This window comes from Salvelinus alpinus, chromosome 3, assembly GCF_045679555.1.
Source record: "Salvelinus alpinus chromosome 3, SLU_Salpinus.1, whole genome shotgun sequence".
NCBI lineage: Eukaryota > Metazoa > Chordata > Actinopteri > Salmoniformes > Salmonidae > Salvelinus > Salvelinus alpinus.
This window is the reverse complement of record NC_092088.1, coordinates 59,131,546-59,154,817: the sequence shown is the minus strand read 5'-3', so window position 1 is coordinate 59,154,817 and position 23,272 is coordinate 59,131,546. Positions and strand designations below refer to the sequence as shown.

At 42.1% G+C, this 23,272-nt stretch overlaps 1 protein-coding gene across 1 annotated transcript in view; it reads right to left on the bottom strand.

Moving 5' to 3' along the window:
- Positions 1-897: 897 nt before the first annotated feature.
- The window catches only part of LOC139571026 (zinc finger CCHC domain-containing protein 24-like), a 54,060-nt gene continuing 31,685 nt past the window's right edge, over positions 898-23,272 (bottom strand). Inside the window, exons 3-4 of the mRNA XM_071393497.1 lie at positions 10,193-10,357; positions 898-3,389 (exon numbers count right to left, since the gene is read on the bottom strand). Of these exons, the coding sequence (XP_071249598.1) occupies positions 3,276-3,389; positions 10,193-10,357 (279 nt within the window). The 3' untranslated portion in view covers positions 898-3,275. The remainder of the gene's footprint in view (positions 3,390-10,192; positions 10,358-23,272) is intronic.

The following is a 23,272-nucleotide window of genomic DNA, read 5'->3' as shown; positions in this document are numbered from 1 at the left end:
TGTTAAATCAATCATTAAGTCATTAACAGACTATCATCTCAAGGACGGGATTCAATCCGATCACGAGTTATAGGCATTGCAGCTTTTAAAGGCAATGTTCCCGCATTTGTGGAGATCCCATTCACAGTAAACACTGCATATCGTCTCAATCGGAAATCGCCTTTAAAAACCCAAATGAGATCAGATTTAATCCCGGAGAACGAGGATGAGGTATACAGCTTTTAGTGCAAACCTCATTCACATTAGTGTACTGACTTCAAAATAACATCGTTGTTGATTCCATGACAACAGACTAGCTACAGTGTGTGTGATTGTTTTTGCCAGATGCTTTAGTTACTGCGCCCAAACTCAAAAAAATGGTGTAGAGGAAGACATTAGCCAGTTGAAACTTCTCAGTTCTAACGGGGTAATGTTATTGTTTTCCCATTTGTATTCACATCTTGAACTTGCATCAGACTTGGCAAAACACTACCTCAGAGTTACTTAGTTTAATCCAGCTCCAAACTAAGTTAAATTCTCCTCATTTCATTTCCTTCAAATTTTTCTAAATAATTATTCTCTTTTTACAAGGCACATTGGTACTTTTAAGATAATATAAAATATACAACTATTAATTCAACCTTTATAGAACCATTAAACACATTCTAAATATTTGAGAAACTAATGTGTTTGATTTGAAAAATACACCTCAGCTTTGAAAATTGGTAGCAAACTTCTCTTCAGCTATACTCACAAAATAAATGTTACAAAAGTGTCAATAACCTCTATCACTAAAATACAACTATACCTAATGTTACAAAATGTTAGATCAAAGATATTCTTCCCTCTAGATTCTCCAACGATAAAGTTTAAAGTATAGGCCTATATCTTTGAAAACAGAGATAATGGTTAGTTACCTCCTCTATTAAAGACATTATTTAATGTTTAAATCATGATGTGGTATCAAACACACAGAAACGTAAACTTAATCCATCATCACACTTACAAAACGTCCTCTGATAAACAAAACATGGCTATGTCAGTTACAAGACAACTTTCCCACTTATTTTTTCTTCACCAACCATTATATTCATCTTACCTACATCCCTTCACCTATCTCTCTCCCCAGACATCCTTTACTCCTGTCACCTGTTTGACACACTATGAAGGGGTTAAACCCCTTGGAAAAAGATATTAGTTAGATTCACTGTCATATTTCTAGGTAAATAAAGCTGTCTTAAAGTAGCGTTACAAGATTGGAACAGCTCTATTGGCCAGCTGTGAGTCCTACAAAAGATGTGAATTTGCAAACGCAATATGTATACTACAAAACCACTTTGAAATGCATAAGGATTACTTATTTACTGTATATACCAGATTAAATACCAGTTCTAATCAACTAAAATCGACCATGTCAATCTACCGGCATCCTACACCAAATAGACTACTGAAGCTGAGTCCTTAATAAGAATATTGTTAGCATACATAGAGTACAGGACGGAATTACTTTTCAAGGAACTCATTACAATAATAAAATGATTATTTGGAAGTAAAGTGTCAAATTAGGTAGGCAAAAAAAGACTACAGCATTGCAGATAGGTTCAATCTAACACTTGAGAGTCTAAATATGAATGTTATATTGGCTAAGAGGAACTGGATATTCAGTCTTTATCATAACAGAAACGGCTCTTATTGCATTTGGCTTTGGACAAGAATTTTCAAAGCTGGTCAATTTGTAAGTCTCGATTAATACCTAAACACTAATTTCATTGCTGACGTAAATGCATAGCATGTTAAATACAAAACATCAATGTTATTATCACTGTACTACATCTAAACGAAGAACGATTCTCAACCTAAAGTAGTTTCTATAGACAAGTAGAAGCAGTTACACAATAATACTTTGATATAAAAACATACACACCTATTCTACTACACATTCATATACAAGTAACTGCCAAAATAATGGAAACACGAGTAAATGAGGGATACAAAGTATATTGAAAGAAGCTTCCACACAGGTGTGGTTCCTGAGTTAATTAAACAATTAAAATCCCATCATGCTTAGGGTCATGTATAAAAATGCTGGGTAGGCCATGATTTTTGCCATTATTTTGGCTACCATGGCTATGCCCCATAGGATGACAATGCCCCCATCCACAGGGCACAAGAGGTCACTAAATGGTTTGATGAGCATGAAAACCATATGCCATGGCCGTCTCAGTCACCAGATCTCAACCCAATTGAACACTTACGGGAGATTCTGGAGTGGCGCCTGAGACAGCGTTTTCCACCACCATCAACAGATCACCAAATTATGGAATTTATCATGGAAGAATGGTGTCGCATCCCTCCAATAGAGTTCCAGACACTTGTAGAATCTATGCCACAGTTCATTGAAGCTGGCCCTGTTAAGACACTTTATGTTGGTGTTTCCTAGATTTTGACAGTTACTTGTATATATCCCAGTTAAAATCAATTCAAAATTGCACAACAGACAAACAGACGACAAATAATAAATACACCACATATAACATGTAAGCCAGGGATGTATGGTGCGGTATCCCTCAGTTAATCAATCAATAATCAATTCATAATTCATTCACAGTTATTAATGTATAGGTTGACCTTTGACCAGACATTGACCCCGACTTGAGCCCATGACGATAGAAGGTTTAGGGACCTTTGTTACATTACCATCACTAGAAGCCCTGTCTCTGTCTGTTTTAATACTCAGAACATCCACACACACTTCACTTGGCAGGGAAAACTCTTCTGTAACCACAAAATCAACAGAGCCCAAAGTGAGGTAATGAAACCAAAGAGAGGGCAATACTGTCAGTGAGAACAATATCACATTATACACACACATTGCGTGGGGTACACAAGGCTACAAGGCCCTGTCATGATTGAGGATATTTACATACAATTATTTAGGCAAGTTTTCACTGTTTAAAAAGAGCACTTTGTGGGGTTTTATCACTGTTTAGAAAGAGCACTTTGTGGGCTTTTAATCACTAAGTACAGATCTTGGATCAGTTTCTCTCACTCCTTTACCATTAAGGGCCAGTAGGTGTAGGGATAATGACCAGGAACTGTGTTTAGTGACAAACCTCCCCAAAAGGAGGTTTACCGGCTAATTCAGAGGGGATGGGAAATGGAGGGGGAGGAGGAACAAGGGAGGGGGAGGAGGAGTGGAAGGGGTGAGGAACAGGTGATGGAGATGGGGAGAGGAGAAGGAGGATGGATGAGAGGGTGGGGAGGAGTGAAGCAAGGGGGGGGTATATATTAAGGTGTTATTGCACGCGTCGGCAGTAGTAGCCCAGGACTTTGCATTTCTCACACAGGTGCTGAGGGTGCTCCTTACTCTGGTCTGAGACGTCCAGGCCATCAGGCTTCTCCAATGGACGCTAACAGGGAGGAGAGTTACGTAGGGAGAGAGGGAGAGAGATGGGGAGAGGGGGTAGAGAAAGATGGATGGCAGAGAGGGAGGGAGGGAGGTAGAGAAAGAGAAGAGTGAGACTCATCACGTACAAGTATACACACTATATAAACCGTTTGCAATGGTGAAAACATGGCAGGGGGAAGAGTTAACCTCAGTTCTACAGTATACTGGGTGCTAACCACACACTGACAATTCACCCCACACTCACACAAACAAACACACACACACACCCAACACAAAGCCTTCAATCTGCCAGCAGTTTGTTTGGGACTCAAACCAGCTCTGTTATATTCCAAAATCTCAGGCCACAAGAACTAACCCTGGATTTTTTCTGACCTGGAGTCAGTGTACTTTCTGTTATTGGTTTCAGAGCTGAGGCAAATAACCCTAACAGATCTCCTTCTCTCGCTAACACGATATAATGACAGAGGCTGCGTTCCAAATGGTAACCATGTAGTGCACTACCTTTGACCAGAGCCCCCTCCTACATGCTATAATTCCAGAAAGAGGTCCAAGGCACATGTTTGCTGATATAAACCTGCATGAAAATACCAGCTACACCACTGGGAGTAATGGTTTGTTGGAAAGTATATGAAGGACAACAGAGGGTATCGTTCAGCGCCAACGGTTTGTTGGATGTCGATCACATACAATCCCTCAGCAATCATTTGCTTTCCCACCCATTGTTGTTACAGAGTTTTTTTATGATACTGTTATTTTTTCCAGACAGACAGTCTCAGACTGATTCTATAACTTGTCAAAACCAGAGCCCGTATTCATAAAGTGTCTTTGATCTAAGCTCAGTATTGCCTATTAGATCACAATGAATATGATGATATGCACAGAGCGGATCTGATCCTAGATCAGCATTCCTACTCTGAGACACTTTATGGATAAAGGCCCAGGTTGCCAAGGACCAGAGCAAGAAGACAATGCAGACAGCCTTCGCCTTGACTGTCTGCCACTAGCTTTAAAGGCTTATTGATAATAACATGAAATACATATCAAACAAACCCACAATGTTAAGTTTGGCTTCCAAAATATGATGTACTTGATGACAAAGTATATGTTTCGTAGGAAAAAGTATCTGATAGTTAAACATCTTGGGTTTTGGACTGAAGGACTGCATCTGTCCGGTTTGTCTGTGTATTTATTAAATGGATAAAACTGTTTTCATGATTAGTTTATTTTGAATGAATGCCACACATATTTTTCAATCCAAAACCAGATTCCATCCGGCCATAGATATCCGGATGCCTGTCTTAAAGTCATGAAATGTGAAAACTATAGAAGCACACAGACGGTCTAGAATACTATAATGTAAGGTAACTCATCTGTGATGGTTGATCTTATTGTTTCACTCTGATCTTGAGCCTGAATCAGTCAAAGACTCCTGGGACTAATGTGCTATTTGATGCTATTTAGAAGGTCAGGGCTCAGGTCAGGATAGCTTTTTACCTCACCACCTAACAGGAACTGTCGAGGACATGAAGACTTGCAGTTTAAAGCGTATCTGGGAATCAGATACCAACGTCGGAAGATAAGAAAAATACACAATGTTTAATTCATTTCCCTCAGTCCTTTCTGTTGGAGCCAAGCTGTGGGTGTGTGTGTGTGTGTGTGTGTGTGTGTGTGTGTGTGTGTGTGTGTGTGTGTGTGTGTGTGTGTGTGTGTGTGTGTGTGTGTGTGTGTGTGTGCGTGCGTGCGTGCGTGCGTGTGTCTGCAGTACCTGGGGGTCAGTGGTTCATTCTCAAACGCTGACAGGGGGAAATATGTGAAGTGGGTGACATTGCAAATGTGTGGAATTTGCCTGCGAGTGTGGTGCTAGCCACAACACACACAGACAAGAACGCAAGCACACACACACACACACAGAAAAGAGCGTTTGAGAATGCTTTCCCCACAAGCTGTTTCCATTGAACAGAGACTTTTCTCTGCCGTTTTAAAAGACTGACTTTGGTGAGAATAATCACTGTGAATGCTGCGCTTAATGGTGACTTAATACATTTAATCATCGGTTTGATCTGATGAAGTCGCCTGATATTGCTTGAAGCATTCCATCATTATATGAATATCTATGGTGTTGTGACCGTGACCATAGCTACAGTTTAGTAGAACCCTCAATGGCATTGAAGAGTGGATGAAGATCCATGCAAATCCTAGTGTAGCTGTATGTCCAAATCCAAAGCAGCAAGCAACCCCTAGACCCTATGCCCTATCCTCTATCTCCTACGCCCTATGCACTTGTGCCCCTAGTCCCCTACACCAGTGGTAACCTACATTTTATGAGCCAAGATCACTTTCTGATTCAAAATGCAGGCCGAGATCTACCGCTCAGATCATTTTTTAAACATGACTTGAAAAAACGTACACTACCGTTCAAAAGTTTGAGGTCACTTAGAAATGTCCTTGTTTTTGAAAGAAAAACAAATTTTCTGTCCATTAAAATAACATCAAATTGATCAGAAATACAGTGTAAACATTGTTAATGTTGCAAATGACTATTGTAGCTGGAAACGTCTGATTTTGAATGGAACGTACAGAGGCCCATTATCAGCAACCATTACTCCTGTGTTCCAATGGCACATTATGTTTGCTAATTCAAGTTTATCATTTTAAAAGGCTAATTGATCATTAGAAAACCCTTTTGCAATTATGTTAGCACAGCTGAAAACTGGCCTTCTTTAGACGAGTTGAGTATCTGGAGCATCAGCATTTGTGGCCAGAAACAAAGGACTTTCTTCTGAAACTCAGTCTATTCTTGTTCTAAGAAATGAAGGCTATTCCATGTGAGAAATTGCCAAGAAACTGAAGATCTCGTACAGCGCTGTGTACTACTCCCTTCAGAGAACAGCGCAAACTGGCTCTAACCAGAATAGAAAAGGAGTGGGAGGCCCTGGTGCACAACTGAGCAAGAGGACAAGTACATTAGTGTCTAGTTTGAGAAACAGACGCCTCACAAGTTCTCAACTGGCAGCTTCATTAAATAGTACCCGCAAAACACCAGTCTCAACGTCAACAGTGAAGAGGAGACTCTGGGATGCTGGCCTTCTAGGCAGAGTTCCTCTGTCCAGTGTCTCTGATATTTTGCCCATCTTAATATTTTATTTTTATGGGCCAGTCTGAGATATGGCTTTTTCTTTGCAACTCTGCCTAGAAGGCCAGCATCTCGGAGTCGGCTCTTCACTGTTGACGTTGAGACTGGTGTTTTGCGGGTTAAAATATGTTAGTATTTATGGGGGGGTATGATATTTGTGCATCTGTACCTTTCTTTACCCATCATTATTCGCGATTCATTCAGGATTGTCTGAAATCATGGTAGCAACCACATTCATGTTGAAGTGCTTAGAAACATATTATATTTTTATTTACCATAAAAGTGACTCCAAAATGACACAATACATTATTTACCATTCATTTCTATTGGGCACAAAATAATCTGAAACACAACCAATACAAACAGCCAAATAATCCAACATATTTGTAAAGTCACAAGCTTGATGTAATACACATATAAATGAATTTGTCCCAATACCTTTGCTCCCCTAAAATGGGTGGACTATGTACAAAAAGTGCTGTAAATTCTAAACAGTTCACCTGATATGGATGTAAATACCATGAAATTAAAGCTGACAATCTGTACTTCAACCTCATAGTCATTGTTTGATTTCAAATCCAAATGTGGGGAGTATAGAGCCAAAAGAAGAAAAAAACGCTTCACTGTCCCAATAATTATGTCGGACACTGTATAACCGTTCATCAAATTGCTATCCAACCCTCTCAGATCTCAAAAAGTGCACGAATTGTGGGTAGGGACTAGAGGTACATTTGAGTTTGGGCGATTATCCCAAACTCTGGAAGGGAGAAATCGCTAAAGTGGCCAATCATCACTATTGAGAAATACAATAGAATGTACTGTACAGAGCCCAACAGCTACTTTCACTTTCCCATAAAGTTTTCTTGCACTCTTTCAATAATGGTTTAAAGGGGCAATCTGGCATTCAAGCAACAACAATAACAAAGCAGTCACCTCACCACTTGGCGGGATTGGGCTGCAGAAATGCAATACCAGGTTTCCCCTTTAATATCAGAGCGAGTGAAGACGTAGCCTCCTTGAGAAAAGGCATCTCCTTTCTGTCCAATTTAGCATTATTGCTAGCAGAGCGAATCGTGCATACTCTTTCCATAGTATGCGGGGTAGGTCTATGTCCCAAATGGTACCCTATTCCCTATATAGTGCATTACTTTTGACCAGGGCCCAGGGAACTACAAGTTGGGTCCCCTGCAGCCAAAACTGTATTTTAAGTGGTGGAATTGACTGAATTTGTTGAAATGAAAATATGATTAGATTGAGTGTGTTATTTACATGTAATGTTTGGAACCGGGGAATTACGTCTAAAGCTCTTTCAATTCTACAAACAAAACATTTACACATTTTCAAGTTAATTGAATGAAGAAATATTTAATGACAGCGATAATGATAATACAATTCTGGATGTCACATATTTGGACAGTTACTTATAACATCTAGTTAAACTGTTTCTTGGAGTTTATTGCTTTTGAGAGATTAATAGTTTAAGTGACAGAGCTCTGGGCCCATATTCACAAAGTGTCTGAGTAGTGTAAGGCCGTGCCTAGACTTGACAGTTCATGCAGCTTTAGTATTCTGATGATAGATTTCTGATCATGGAATTCCGAACATGTCATGCATCTATACCTACATTTAAATGTGTCTACTGTGTCTGGATTCCCTTATCCTGTGCTATATTAAAATGCTAGTATGCATTCTACAAACGGTAGAATAGGTCAAATATGTTAATAACTCAACAACAACAGATGCCAGTAGCGAACTACTGTAGCTACTAACCTCTGTAGCTAGCCAGCAAGCAAAGCTAAAGGGATTGCATACGGGTTTGCATAACTACCCAAACAATTATTTTTTTTAAATAAATATTAGCTAGCTGGCTAGCATTTATGAGGCCAGCAAACACGTTCCTCGCATGTTAGCAACGTATTTCCTCCAACATTGTAATGAAAACGTGTCACCAACTGTATGCGCTTTCGGTAGCCTGAATGCGTCCAGACCAGAGCATGTGAGCAGAGTTGAGTGGTTGGAAATCCCGTTCCAGCGCTCCATGTAATTTCCAACCACTCTGCTAAGAACCGCTCAGCGCTCCTAGAAAAAAACAAATACCACTCCAAATTCGCTCCATTCATTAACATCACAATTTAACCAACAGAGAATAACGGAGAATATCCTCTCCACACTTGCAGAACCACTGGGGATGCTAAACACCCGTTTGGCCACTCTTGCCAGGCTGGGCAGAGATGCAGAGTTATATATTTTATTTTTCTATAGGTAGGCCTAAGGTTTTTAGGTAAAATAACCCAAATCAAAACAGAAAGCTCCTTGAACGTGAGAATATGCCAAGCCTATTGGTCCAAAATCAATGATGGCCTATTGCATAGATAATAGAACAAAAATGAACAAAACGTTTAAGAGATCAGATATTTGGTTTATAAATACTTTTCTACAATGACACACTTAGTTATCTACCCAACTCGTTCCTTTCTTTTAGCATGTGCACGTAGTAAGTACACAATCATGCTTCGAGATACGTGTCTTTTCAGATTCCACAAAGATTCTTCATCACCACACTCCCTCTCTTGCTCTTGGTCCTCATCTTGTAAGTCCCCTTGATTTTCCTCCTGTGCATTTTATCAGTTTCTATATGAAAATATTTAGCAAACTCCATGACAGTAGGTAAAGCAAGGGGTTACCGCAGCCCACAAGTAGACTACAAATGCATACTGGGCCGGGCATGCCCTGAGCTCGTGGGGTGCTACTGGAGCGAAATTGGAGCGGGCGAGAAGACCGATGCTCAAGCCTTTGGGAATCTCGACCCACCCTCCACTCAAATTGGGCACGCTCTGCTCCTTGCTCCTCTCCAGCTCTGCTCACATACTCTGGTCCAGACTAAGGAGAAATTCACACACAATGCATCCCTGACCACCTCCTGAAGTGGTGAGCCAGATCTAAACACAATCAGACCACAAAGCCACCCATCTTTTCAATGCGATCGGATAGCAAAAGTCGCATGTAAGTGTCAAGTGTAGACACGACACAACCTAAGATTATTTAGGAGCATTTATATCTAGGATCAGGTCCCAGCCGTCCATATAATCTAAATCATTGTAATCCTAAAGGCAAACTGATTCTAGATCAGCACTCCTACTTTACACTGAAGCACAATTTTTTTTTACTATATTTTATTCAGGCAAGTTGGGAACAGCCTTAAAAATGTAAGCAGCCACAGGTTGCATCCAAAATAGCACCCTATACCATAGTCAAAACTAGTGTACTGCATAGGGAATAGGAAGCCATTTGGGATGCATCCTCTGAGACCACTAATGTGACCACATTTCCCTCCCTGTATCTGGACCTTATTAACCTCGGCTGAGGCCTGTTATTTCACCATTAAAACAAATGTAGCTTCAACACACCCCTCCGTTTATACACAAACCCCTGACTAAAGAGGTTGAGTTGTCAAACCATATTCTGAGAGTTTTGTAATAATGATTAAGAACACTTTGCATATTTTTTCTACAACATACAAAATTACTCCATCGCACGCACACACGCACGCACGCACGCACGCACACACACACACACACACACACACACGAGCGCACACACAGAAACACCCACAAACACCCCATGCACAACTGCACACATATGCGCACGTGCACACACATACGTTGTCCTACCTGCTTGTGTGGGTAGACGTTGATATGGCACTTGATACATTCTTGTCCCATGTTGGCCCAGGAGTTACCGCTCATCCACTTCCTCTTACACTTGGGACATTTGTACTCTCCGAAACACCTCTTCTTCCCCTGGTATGGAGTTAGACCCTCACCTTTAGGCCGTGCCTGGGAGGACAAAATAGAGAGCATTAGTGAGGTCGGCACTGATGTTGGGCGATTAGGCCTGGCTTGCAGTCAGTGTTCCAATTTATCCCAAAGGTGTTTGATGGGGTTAAGGTCAGGGCTCTGTGCAGGCCAGTTAAGTTCTTCCACACCTATCTCGACAAACAATTTCTGTATGGACTTTGCTTTGTGCACGGAAGCATTGTCATGCTGAAACAGGAAATGGCTTTCCCCAAACTGTTGCCACAAACCTGGAAGCACAGAATCGTCTAGAATGTCATTGTATGCTGTAGTGTTAAGATTTCCCTTCACTGGAACTAAGGGGCCTAGCCCGAACCATGACAAATAGCCCCAGACCATTATTCCTCCTCCACCAAACTTTTCAGTTGGCACTATGCATTCTGGCAGATAGCGTTCTCCTGGCATCCGCCAGACTCCGATTCGTCCGTCGGACTGACAGATGGTGAAGCGTAATTTTTATGCGCTGAGCGCTTCAGAACTTGGCCCCACCATTCTGTGAGCTTGTGTGGACTACCACTTTGCGACTGAGCCATTGTTGCTCCTAGATGTTTCCACTTCACAATAATAGCAGTTACAGTTGACCGGGGAAGCTCTAACAGGGCAGACATTTGACAAACTGACTTGTTGGAAAGGTTGCATCCTTTGACTGCGCCATGTTGAAAGTCACTGAGCTCTTTAGTACGAGCCATTATGCTGCCAATGTTTGTCTATGGAGATTGTATGGCTGTGTGCTCCATTTTATACACCTGTGAGCAACAGTTGTGGCTGAAATAGCAGAACCCACTCATTTGAAGCGTGTCCACATACTTTTGGCCATGTAGTGTATATCATGTGGGTGAATCTCAGTATACAGAAGGTCAAGGTCCCTGAAAGAGATGGTGAGAACACAAAAGAGATAAAGACTGATGCAAAAAGTTTAACTAATGCTACACTTTTTGTTCTTTATTTTTTGGGGGGGTGCTTATATTTTTCCTATGCATGTAGCATATTGTAACATTTGGAGAGTTGAGAAACTGAGACTGAGCGAGGAGAAGGCTTTTCGGCCACACTCTGTCTCACACACATAGACACACACACACACTCCGCCAGCCATGAAATAAAGCTTGCGAGAGGCTAATATCCCTGGGAGGGGCTCCTCCTCATCATACTACCGAGTTCATACGGTCTACGTCCCAAATAACACCATAGTCTCTATATAGCGCACTACTTTTAACCAGGGCCCAAATGTCTCTGGTCAAAAGTAGTGCACTATATAGGGAATAGGGTGCCATTTGTGACGCACATCCATACTGGCAGTGGTTCATCTAGGCCAGGCTACTACAACAGCAACAAGGGGTAAAAGTCTCCTTTTCCCCCTAGAGTGTCGCAAACAAAAGCACGATTGATGTCATTGCGGGGATAAATCACTATGCGTGTGTATGTCCTGCCAAAACGAACTAATTAGGGAGCTTGACTGGCGTTGGCTGATCTTCCACTGGCTGACGGCTGATGTGTTCGGCTGATGTCATGTTGGATTCTGAACCCCACCCATCAGATGCAAATCCCTGTATACTACAACCTAGTGCACTATATAGGGAATAGGGTGCCATTTGTGACGCACATCCATACTGGCAGTGGTTCATCTAGGCCAGGCTACTACAACAGCAACCTACTCTAGTCTAATAAAACAAATACTTATTTTCAAGGATCCCTAAGAATGCACTTTTTTGTTCCAGCCCAGCACTAGCACACCTGATTCAACTAGTCAACTAACCACCAAGCCCATGATTAGTTGTTCAAGCTTGTTTTCTTACAAGGCGGAGGGAATTGCCCAAAGCTGGTCCCAGATTTCAGCGTGAGGGCAGAAAGGCGAGAGAATTCAGGGGGTAGACAGTGTTATAAAGAGGTGTAGAGGTCTGTAGGGAGGTGGAAAGATATGTGTGTGTGTGTTTGTGTGCATGCGTGTATGTATAGGAGTGTAGAGGGGTTGAGAGAGGTGGTAGATGTATACCTCTGGTCCCGTCCGTCCAGTGTGAGTAATGCAAAGCCTAATCATCAGCATCTGGTCCAGTGTAAACCTACGCCAGCGCCTTGCGTCATTGAGGACGAGCAGCCAAGGCCTCACTATGATAGGCCGCCACTGTCCAGCAGCTCACTATGATAGGCTGTTACTGTCCAGGTGTTCAGCAACAACATGACATTGACCTAACCACCGTCACCACAACATCTCCCTCTGTGACAGAGAAGGAGAGAGAGAGCAGATGGAAGAAGGGAGGGAATGAGGAGTGAGAAAGAGAGAGAGAGAGAGCGAGCGAGCGATAGAGAGAGAACAGCTGGAAACGGTGACATGGCCTGGCTCTAAGACCGGCAGTCCATACGCATGATATCTGAGTGAGAGTGACTAACAAAATCAATGGGGGCCCCCTGGAGGTCATGGCTAATTGAGTGGCTGTGAGTGACTGTCAAAACAAGAGAAAAACTGCTGATGCACAACCAAATTTCAAACTTGCACCTATTATTCTAACTCTCAACAGTAAGTTGAGACCCCGGGGAACCTAAGAGATATGAGCGCTTATGTCGCTTATGTCGCTTCTGTCGCTTATGCCTGGAGCCAGCCCCGAACCGTCCCCTCCAAACGATCTAACAAGGAATGTTTTAACCAACTACAGTAAGCAGAGGCTGTCAGATATTTGTCAAATGTAATCTGCTATTTGCAACATATTGGGCCAGTAACCGAAAGGTTTGAATACCCGAGCCGACAAGGTGAAAAATCTGTGTCCTTTGTCCACTTAACCCTAATTTGCTTCAGGGTTGCTGTACTACTATGACTGACCCTGTAAAACAACACATTTCACTGCATGGTGTGTTTTTGTTTTTTTACATTTCATGGTATCATTGTAATCTAAAAGGCTAAACTTATCCTAAATCAACACTCCTACTCTGAGATGCTTTGGGAAAACTCTGATGTCCTCTCCTGACTAGAGTTGCAAAATTCTGGGAACCTTCAATAAATTCTCTGGTTCTCCAGAAATACTAGTTGGGGGATTCAAGAACATCCTGCTTTTTCCTCCAATCTGGGATTTGGCGAAAAACAGGGAATTTATTGAAAGTTCCCAGAATTTTGGAACCCTACTCCTGACCATCACAAGTTATCTGTCAATGCTCCATGTAGTAGACTGATCATCCTTCTACTCTCCTTGCAGAGCTGTAGCTCTATCACTGGCTATGTACTGCTATACTGCTTACAGTATATAATAATATATGCCATTTAGCAGAAGCTTTAATCCAAAGCAATTTACAGTCATGCATGCATTCATTTTACCTATGGGTGGTCCCGGGAATAAAACCCACTACCCTGGCATTATAAGCGCCATGCTCTATCAACTGAGCTACAACAGACCACCCCTGAATGTAGGTATGTGTTATGAATGTGTTATGAGATCCTCATGTAGGCGCTTTATTGAGCACCGTAGAAACCCCACTACTCATCACTCCTCGGTGCTCCATGCAGTAGATTTCTCTATGTTCTAATGTCTTTATTCTCCATGTAGAGCTGTATCTATAGCTCTGTTTCTGGGCCAGTAGATGCACATGATACTGTGTTTACAGCACAGACAGCCTGACCTGGATTGGCTACACTCTGACCAGGTTTCAGATCAACTCAAAAACACCCGTACAACAGACTCCCTGTTCAACATCAAGACATCCTCCGTTAGGAGCTACAGGTGGGAAAGGCAGAGACACACAGCCGATGGTGCCAGACCAGATTTTATACATAACTAGGGCTTGGAGTTATTCCTAGTCTGGTCACATGGCCAAGGTAACTCCTTGTTCAGTGATCAGGGACAACGAGTGAAGAACCACAACCATGTCGGAACAAAAGGTGGATGTTTAGAAGTAGTTCTAGGACTTTTTCCTGACCACGTGACAGAACTAGAGCTCAGAGTTTCTATTTCTCCTCTTCAGGTCACATGGTCAACATAAACTCCTGATACTTCCATACAATGACAAACACATGGTCAAATGTTGGGTCGTGAACAACTGTCAAATTGGCACGAAGACTGCAGACCTCAGTAAGACCCCTGGGCCCTGTCTTTGCAGTGCTGGTGTCAATCAACACAGTGGGAGGATGTCGTTAGAGTCTCTCTAACACACCAAGCCTGACACGGAGGTCTGAGACCACGGAGGACCATAGGTTTAGGCTGCGTCCCAAATGCACCCTATTCCCTATATAGTGAACTACTTTTGACCAGGGCCTATAGTGCTCGGGTCAAAAGCAGTGCACTATGTACGGAATAGGGTGCCATTTGGGACGCATATTCCTGCATTCCAGTGGTCACTTGAGCACACAAACACTAGGGGATGAATGTACTAAAAACATTTAGTGTCAGTTAGTTAGGTACCATAGGACCATTCCACTAGCGTCAGCAGAGGACAATACTCTGATCAGTTGTTACTGTTTTTTCCATCAATAATACAAGAAAACCGAGAGTAGGGACTTTGTGTATAATAATATGGGGTTTGCAAATGATCAAAAGTACTTAAAGACGTGTGTGTGTGTGTGTGTGTGTGTGTGTGTGTGTGTGTGTGTGTGTGTGTGTGTGTGTGTGTGTGTGTGTGTGTGTGTGTGTGTGTGTGTGTGTCTGTACGGTAGATAATGTTTGTTTATGTCCCTGCCTCTGACCTTGGTGGGCAAAGATAACGGCCAGTGTGTTTAGATGGAACAGACCGCGTGTGTTTCTGTGTGTCCACAGGGGTGGGACTTACGCAACACTATTACAACCAGTGGGCTGTGCAGTCAGCCACATCCTGAGAACCACAACACAGCAGGCAGGGCTGTGACTCATCACACACACATCCCCATCAGCACGCATTCTTCAGGAACACACACATGCAGGCAAGCACACACAGAGACACACACATATCCCCATTACCTTACACATACACAGGTTTTCATACACTCCCCTGTACTTCTACTCACAGTTCCTACAGATAGACTTCCATAACAGCACAGGACTAATGAACAGAAATAGAACATTGAGATCAGACAGTAAATGGTAGGCTAAAGAGAGAAAGAGAGAAGGAGAGAGTGACAGAGGTAGACATACAGTTAACACAGATGTAATGAGAGTAAGACAAAGAAGGATAGTGGTTGAGAGAGTGAGAGAAGGAGAGAGGGACAGATAGAGACAGATGAGTAAAGAAAAAAGCAAAGGACAGAGAAGGATTGAAGTTGAGAGAGTGAGTGATAGGTATACTAAACAAAAATATGAATACAACATGTAAAGTGTTGGTCCCATGTTTCATGAGCTGAAATAAAAGATCCCCGAAATGTTCCATATACACAAAAAGCTACTTTTTCTAAAATTTTGTGCACACATTTGTTTACATCCCTGTTAGTGAATATTTCTCCTTTGCCAAGATAATCCATCCACTTGACAGGCGTGGCATATCAAGAAGCTGATTAAACATCTGATCTTTACACAGGTGCATCTTGTGTGGGGACAATAAAATTACGCTAAAATGCTCAGTTTTGTCACACAACACAATGACACAGATGTCTCAAGTTGAGGGAACGTGCAATTTCCATGCTGACTGCAGAAATATCCACCAGAGCTGTTGCCAGATTGAATGTTGAATGTTCATTTCTTTACCATAAGCCGCTTTCAACTTGGTTTTAGAGAAATTGGCAGTACGTCCAACCGGCCTCACAACCGCAGACCATGTGCAACCCCCCCAGCCAAGGACCTCCACATCCAGCTTCTTCACCTGCTGGATCATCTGAGGCCAGTCAACTGGACAGCTGATGAAACTGTGGGTTTGCACAACCGAGGAATTTCTGCACAAACTGTCAGAAACCGTCTCAGGGAAGCTCATCTGCGTGCTCGTCATCCTCACCAAGGTATTGACCTGACTGCAGTTTGGCATCGTAACCGACTTCAGTGGGAAAATGCTCACCATCGATGGCCACTGGCACATTAATTCTTTCCCGGGCAGATGGCAGACAGCGTGTATGGCGTCAGGTGGGCGAACAGCTTGCTGATATCAACGTTGTGAACAGAGTGCTCCATGGTGGCAGTGGGGTTATGGAATGGGCAGGCATAAGCTACAGACAACGAACACAATTGCATTTTATCGATGGCAATTTGAACGCACAGAGATACCATGGCGAGATCCTGAGGCCCATTGTCGTGCCATTGATCTGCCGCCATCACCTCATGTTTCAGCATGATCATGCACGGCCCCATGTCGCAAGAATCTGTACACAAAAGCAGAAAATGTCCCACTTCTTCCATGGCCTGCATACTCACCAGACATGTCACCCAATGAGCAAGTTTGGGATGCTCTGGATCGATGTGTACGACAGTGTGTTCACGTTCCCACCAATATACAGGAACTTCACACAGCCATTGAAGAGGAGTGGGACAACATTCAACAGGCCACAATTAACAGCCTGATGAACTCTATGAGAAGGAGATGTGTCGCGCTGCTTGAGGCAAATGGTGGTCACACCAGATACTGACTGGTTTTCTGATCCACGCCCATATCTTTTTTTGGTGGGGTATCCGTGACCAATTCTGCATTCTCGGTCATGTGAAATCCATAGATTAGGGCCTAATGAATTTATTTCAATTGACTGATTTCCTTATTTTAACTGTAACTCAATAAAATCCTTGAAATTGTTGCATGTTTCTGCGTTTATATTTTTGTTCAGTATAGATAGAAAGAGACGGGTGAGAGAGATGTAGATTTAAAACTCACTGCTTTCCTTCCAGCTGTGTTCCCTAAGGGGTCCTGCAGATGTACTAGCCCCCCCCCCCCCCCCCACACACAAACTGGACAAATACCACAGGCCTACAGTCATCAGTGCCAGCTGGGTAGAAGAGAGGCCCAACAATCAAGCCCTCCCGGACTGCCGAGGGGGAGGGAAGTGGAGCGAGGAAGGCGGGGTGGGAAATTGAAAGCAGATGGCCACCATAGGGGCAGAACATGAGAGAAAAACACAGATTTGTTGTAAAAATCGCTGCTCTGCTTTGAATTAAGCCATTAAGTTACAGAGAGAAAGATAAAATAGTGCTAAACAACCAACAACTTTAGCTGTGGCCACAAGTGGAGTAAATCGGAGTCATTGCGATGTGGAGGAATGTAGAAAACATGTCCCCCCCCACATTCTGAAATTGCATTTTTGTCCCCCACAGTTTTATCATTGGAATGTGATACAAAACAAGATGCCTCCGTGTGGTCGGGTAGGCTGTTTGGAGTGTTTATCCGACTGGATAAAAAAATAAATATAAATAATTATGTCCCCTCCACTTCTAAAACCAAAGTTGCGCCCCTGCGTTTGAGTATCATTAATACTGTCTATAGTTAGATGACAGAGAGAAAGAAAATAGTGAGAAAGCCAATAGAACATACAAATTGTATCCGGAGTTCTGCACACGATAATGTTTTCACATCCACCTTAGTGTCAGGAGTTTCTGCCAAACTATGTGACCTGACTAGGAAAAGATAGGGCCAAGTGTTTGGCCTGACTCCTAGTGGTTAAATCAGGTGTGATGGAGCTGGGCTAGAACTAAAATGTGCATTACTCAGAAATGCATTGAGAAACACTGATTTAGACCACTCATTAAAATATATTACTAATAGGGATGTTGAGAGATTTAATTAACTCATACTTTTAGGTTCAGATGAGTAAATTCAGCTCTCAACATTTGTACAGTTCAGATTGTATTTGGACCACACATTAAACTCTGACTTTTTAGAAGATGAAGAGGTATTCCGACCAGGCATTGAACTCATGGTACTCTGAGGTTGAAGAGGTATTGGGTGGCGCCAAGAAAGACAGAGAGTGAGAGAGAAAGTGAAAGAGACAGACAGAGAGTTGGAGAGAAAGAAAGAGAGAGAGAGGAAGTCATGGAAAAGATGCCCGTTATTGACCACTATAGAAACCCAGGCCAGAGCGCCACACCACAGACCTTCACATCTCATATACACTATAACATGCTGATGGAAAAGGACTGTGTACATTTAGCTCTCTAAACCTAACTTTGAAAAGTACAGTTTCACTTCTAATGAATACAATCTAAAGACTGCCTTATAAGCACATTTATAAGGCCTTATGCAGTATTACCAAATGTTCTTATGAGATAATTAATGTATTATCATTATAAGACTGTATATTTTCAAAGGCCCTCTAGCCCCATCTCTGACCCCAGTTCCTAAAATAAATGTAGCAAATCTGGGATCAGATTACTAGACCTAATTCGAACCCTTCGCTTTAGGGAAATTAGCTAATATCTGACCTTGGACCAGTATTCCCTAGACCTAGAGAGGCTAGCTCTCAGTCACATACAGTATAACTAGGCCTGTCAAAAAAGGACATGTTTGAAAGGCATGTGTATTCACCAAACTAACAGACTGTGGTTTCTGTGATTGTAAGAAGAAAGAAAGGGATTTTAAAAAAGGGACAAAAAGAGAGGGGGGGGGGGGATTCCAATGGTCAGTAGTAGTAATTGCACAAACCACTTTTCTGGTTGCAATTTGGAAATATTATACCAATATTATTGGTTAAGTTAGGAAATGCAACTCAGCCATAGAGGCGGGTAATAAAAAAAAGGCCACTGAATATATATATACCATTCCTCTGTCCACATCTCAACAATATAAAGAAAACAATATCCTAAACACCAACAGAAAGAAAACAACTTCCTTCTGCTTCGTTACTTCAGTTCAGACAATACATCAGAACTCACAAAACAGTCCTATATTACTGATTAAAACACCAAACTCAAACTATGACAAACTGGTAGGCCTACATAACTCCACTATTGTAACACTTAAATGTGCTATCATTGGTTACATACTCCTATCATATGCTGCGCTGATGACTGGATTAGACCATCCCTGAAGTCCATCATGACTGGAGACACGAACATGAACATGCCAGTCACTAACTAGTAAATAATAAATAAGTTTAATAAATAGTAAATAAATAAGATGCTGTCGTCATGCATTTGTTATTTTTGTACAGTGCGTGAAAAACGGCAACTACGCCCTTCAGGCTTCAGTTACCTACATACAGATTTGAGGATGTAATGGGGTGCAAAGAGGTATTTCATTATTTTGAGAGAGCACTGATGGCCGGATGAAGAGTGTAACAACGGATAACTTAATAACACCGGTTAATGTAAAAACGTTCAATACAAGGAGCAAATTGATTATGTTTTTCATGTTCAGGTAACATGGGTAGGGAAAAACTCCTGGTCCTAACCACAACACACACAGAGTAATAAAGTGCATCTCTGTCTGAGGGCTCAATAGAGAGTTAGCCAATCAGGACTCAGGGCCAACACAGAGTCTGCAGATGGCCTTTCTTTCAGTCTCACACACACACACAGAATGACACTGTCTTTTCCTCAGCTGTGTAACCGTGGCCACAAAAACAGCCTTTTTTATTGGATGTTTCCGGTGCCCTGGTCGACGGCCCAATCCCATTCCAGAACCTCAGCCAGGTGCATTCTGGGAGGTTATTCATAAATTCCCCAATGCACTGCCAGATAAATTATCTCCCTCTCTCCCTGTCCTTTGCAGCTGTCCCTTTTTAATGGCTGTGAAGAGAAGCAGTTCTGGCTGTAAGAGAGAGGAGAGGAACAGGTGTGATAGAATGATAAATCTACCACCTCCACAACAATGCTGCTCTGTTTTATAAAAACAATCCCCCCTGAAGTGGGCTGGCTGGGGAGGCAAAGACACCCACACTATGGAACTGACTGGCCAGACAGGCCGAGAGACAGAGAGACCCCCACATATATTACACTGGGGAACTAGCTGGGAAGGCAGGCAGAGTATGAGAGTCAGAGTCAGAGACAGATATAGAGACAGAGTCAGATGTAATTCACTGAGGAACTGTCTGGGCAGTCTCCCCCTCCCCCCACACACACACTCGCGCGCACACACACACGCACGCGTTGGGATCAGAGGTCTCCCTGGCCTTGCTCGCATCTGGAAACCATCAGAGTAAACAAAGGAACAGTGGTGACTCAGAGAGTGTGTGTGTATGTGTGTACTTGTGTGCGTATGTACAGTATTTCTGTATGTGCATGTGTTCAATTACCTAACATAGAGAGACAAGACCCCGCTTCTGTCCCCTCCTCCCCCCTTCTTCTCACAATCTGTATTTAGTTTGGCCCAGTAACAGTCAAAGATACGTTTCAAAAGACACACAGATCCAGTTCAGTCCCCTCTCTCTGAGTTAGTCTTTTGTGTTTTTGTTTGGCTAGCTGATTCGCCGTAGCACTTGTGATAAGACAGCTAATAACTGTAATGTGAGTTTAGCTAGCGTGTTTGCATATAAGCGTGCTGGTATATTACAATGCCGGCATATTAGCTCGTTAGCATATTAGCATGCTAACATAATTATAGTATTACATGCTAAGCTAGTGCCAGTATAGTGGAGGCTACAAGGAAAACACAGGAATCTGGATGCGGTTTAAACCTGAGAACTGGTTCTTCTCAGTGAAATATCAGCAAAGATCAAAGCGTATATCAAGTTGATCCTCCTTTAAAGACAGGACAAGAAGATATTTCCTGCACTTTTACATAATAGGTATTTTTGTAATAGTAGAACCGTAATCATAATAGTCCCGTAGTAATAGTAGCCTAGAACTACAGGACCCATAGAGGTCTGGTCAAAAGTATTGCACTATTTAGGTAATAGGGTGCCATTTGGTATAAATCATGTGGTTTGTTTCTCTATTGCTGAGTGATATCCTTCCAAAGTGGTTATGGGATTTTTTTGTAACTTTGCATTTGACTCTTATACTAAGATTGTAGTGGTACAATTCAACACACATTTTGGAAGAAGGTTTTTACATGAGACAATAAAATATGGTTGTTGTATATCAGATTTTTTATTTCAATACACTCACTGACTGTACGTCGCTTTGCATAAGAGTGTATGTTAAACAACTAAAATAATGTCAAATAGTTTACAAAATAGTGCCACAGAGTAAAACTGTACAACCTCAGGCATCTCTGAGGCGATAGAGGTGTGAATGACAAATCTCACAATTCACAATAAATAAACTGGTCCACCACCAGTTACCAGCATGTAGCCTACTGCTGCCGGGCAGAGACTTGCTTGGGCATTTCAAGTTCACTGCTAGTCAAAGCTAGCATGTGATGGATTACTGACCAATATAGCCGGCTCACATCCGACCTCCAGCCTCCAAATATAGATACAGCCCCGAAATAAGGCTGTCTATAAGACATTCAACTGTATGGTATAATTTGTGAAACTGAGCCGTGGCAATGTGTGTTTCTGTGTGTCTCTGAGTCTGATTATGTCTCCTGATGTTATGTGTGTCTCTGAGTCTGATTACATCTCCTGATGTTATGCATGACTGAACAGACACAAAAGACAAACGCTGAAAATGACCTCCAACCAAGTCAACCCCGCACAAAAATAGATTTGATGCATGAATATTCAAAATATACAGTACACAGTGCATGCAGTGATGATTTGACGCTGACGAGTGGCAAGCTTTGCATTGGCTTCTTATTCAGTCAACAGGCAGCTGCAGTAGCTATAAGTGATGAGATAAGCACTCTTATCTTGTACAATGTGGCTAAATATAAACATAAACATTGGACAATCAGTAGCAACAGTCACTGGATGCAGGCAGGCGTACACACACACACACACACACACACACACACACACACACACACACACACACACACACACACACACTTGCTCCCGTGTGCGACCATGGAAACAGCATCTGAGCAGTTCATTGCTATTACCATAACTTGGAATGAGTAAGCCAGCTGCCAAAGTAAAGTTAAAAAGATTGATGTTGTGTAAGTGGAGGTTACATATTACATTTTGAGGCGATTGGTGCTTTGGCTACTAAACTTTCCAATCAATCTTAATTAAACATTTATGGAAAAATTATTAAGATTGTGTGTGTGCACGCACGCAGAGACACACACACACACACACACACACGCAAACTCACACACACAGCCATTGAGGGTCATCAAGTGTACTTTTAGTTTTGAAGAGAAATTGGATCCTCACCAAAGGGTGTATATTTATGAAACACTTCCAAACCTCTTCTCAGTCATGCAATTTGAAGTAATGGTCCAATAAACCAGGGCCTGTCTGCTGAAACAGCTGAAGTTCACAACAATGGTTATAGACCTCAATATGGACTTGATTTACTGCCTATTATGTTATTGAAAATTCTGTTTAAACACCCAATTCCCTATGTAGGGATGTGGGTCCATAGGGCTCTAGCTAAAAGTAGTACACTATATAGGGAATAGGGTGCCATTTGGGATGTAGGCCTACACTGAATGCTCAAGAACATAACAGGCAGTAAATCACAGTTCCTGGATGTGGGCGATGTTCTCTGATTTATGGACAATAAAATCCCATCTAGTCACAGTAACAAATGGAAATGTTATTAAGATAGAGTATATTGCATAATGGTGTGTGTGTATCCGTGCATGTCCTAGATTTCAGGAAACTTATTTTCATAACCAAAAAAAACTAAAAACACTGCTGTCTTAAAGTACATTGAAAGAGTAGGCTAACTGACACTTATTGACTACAACAATCAATGATCTCATTCATTATCAGAGTTATCATGAACAGAAAATGGATAGATTTATAGTCACAGTGAGTGCACACATTTTAGTGTGTGACCCCAGTAGGAATCAAAATCATAACCCTGGCATGGCTAGAGCCACGTTCCTACCAACTGAGAAACACAGGACCACCACCAAAAATCACAAACCAATGACATGACGTTTACAATTAGGCAACCCGTACCACTAACATGAATCACTCTCCTCATACAAGCCTGGTGACAAGATGGCATTACACTGCGACTTTCAGGAGGCCATGTGCAA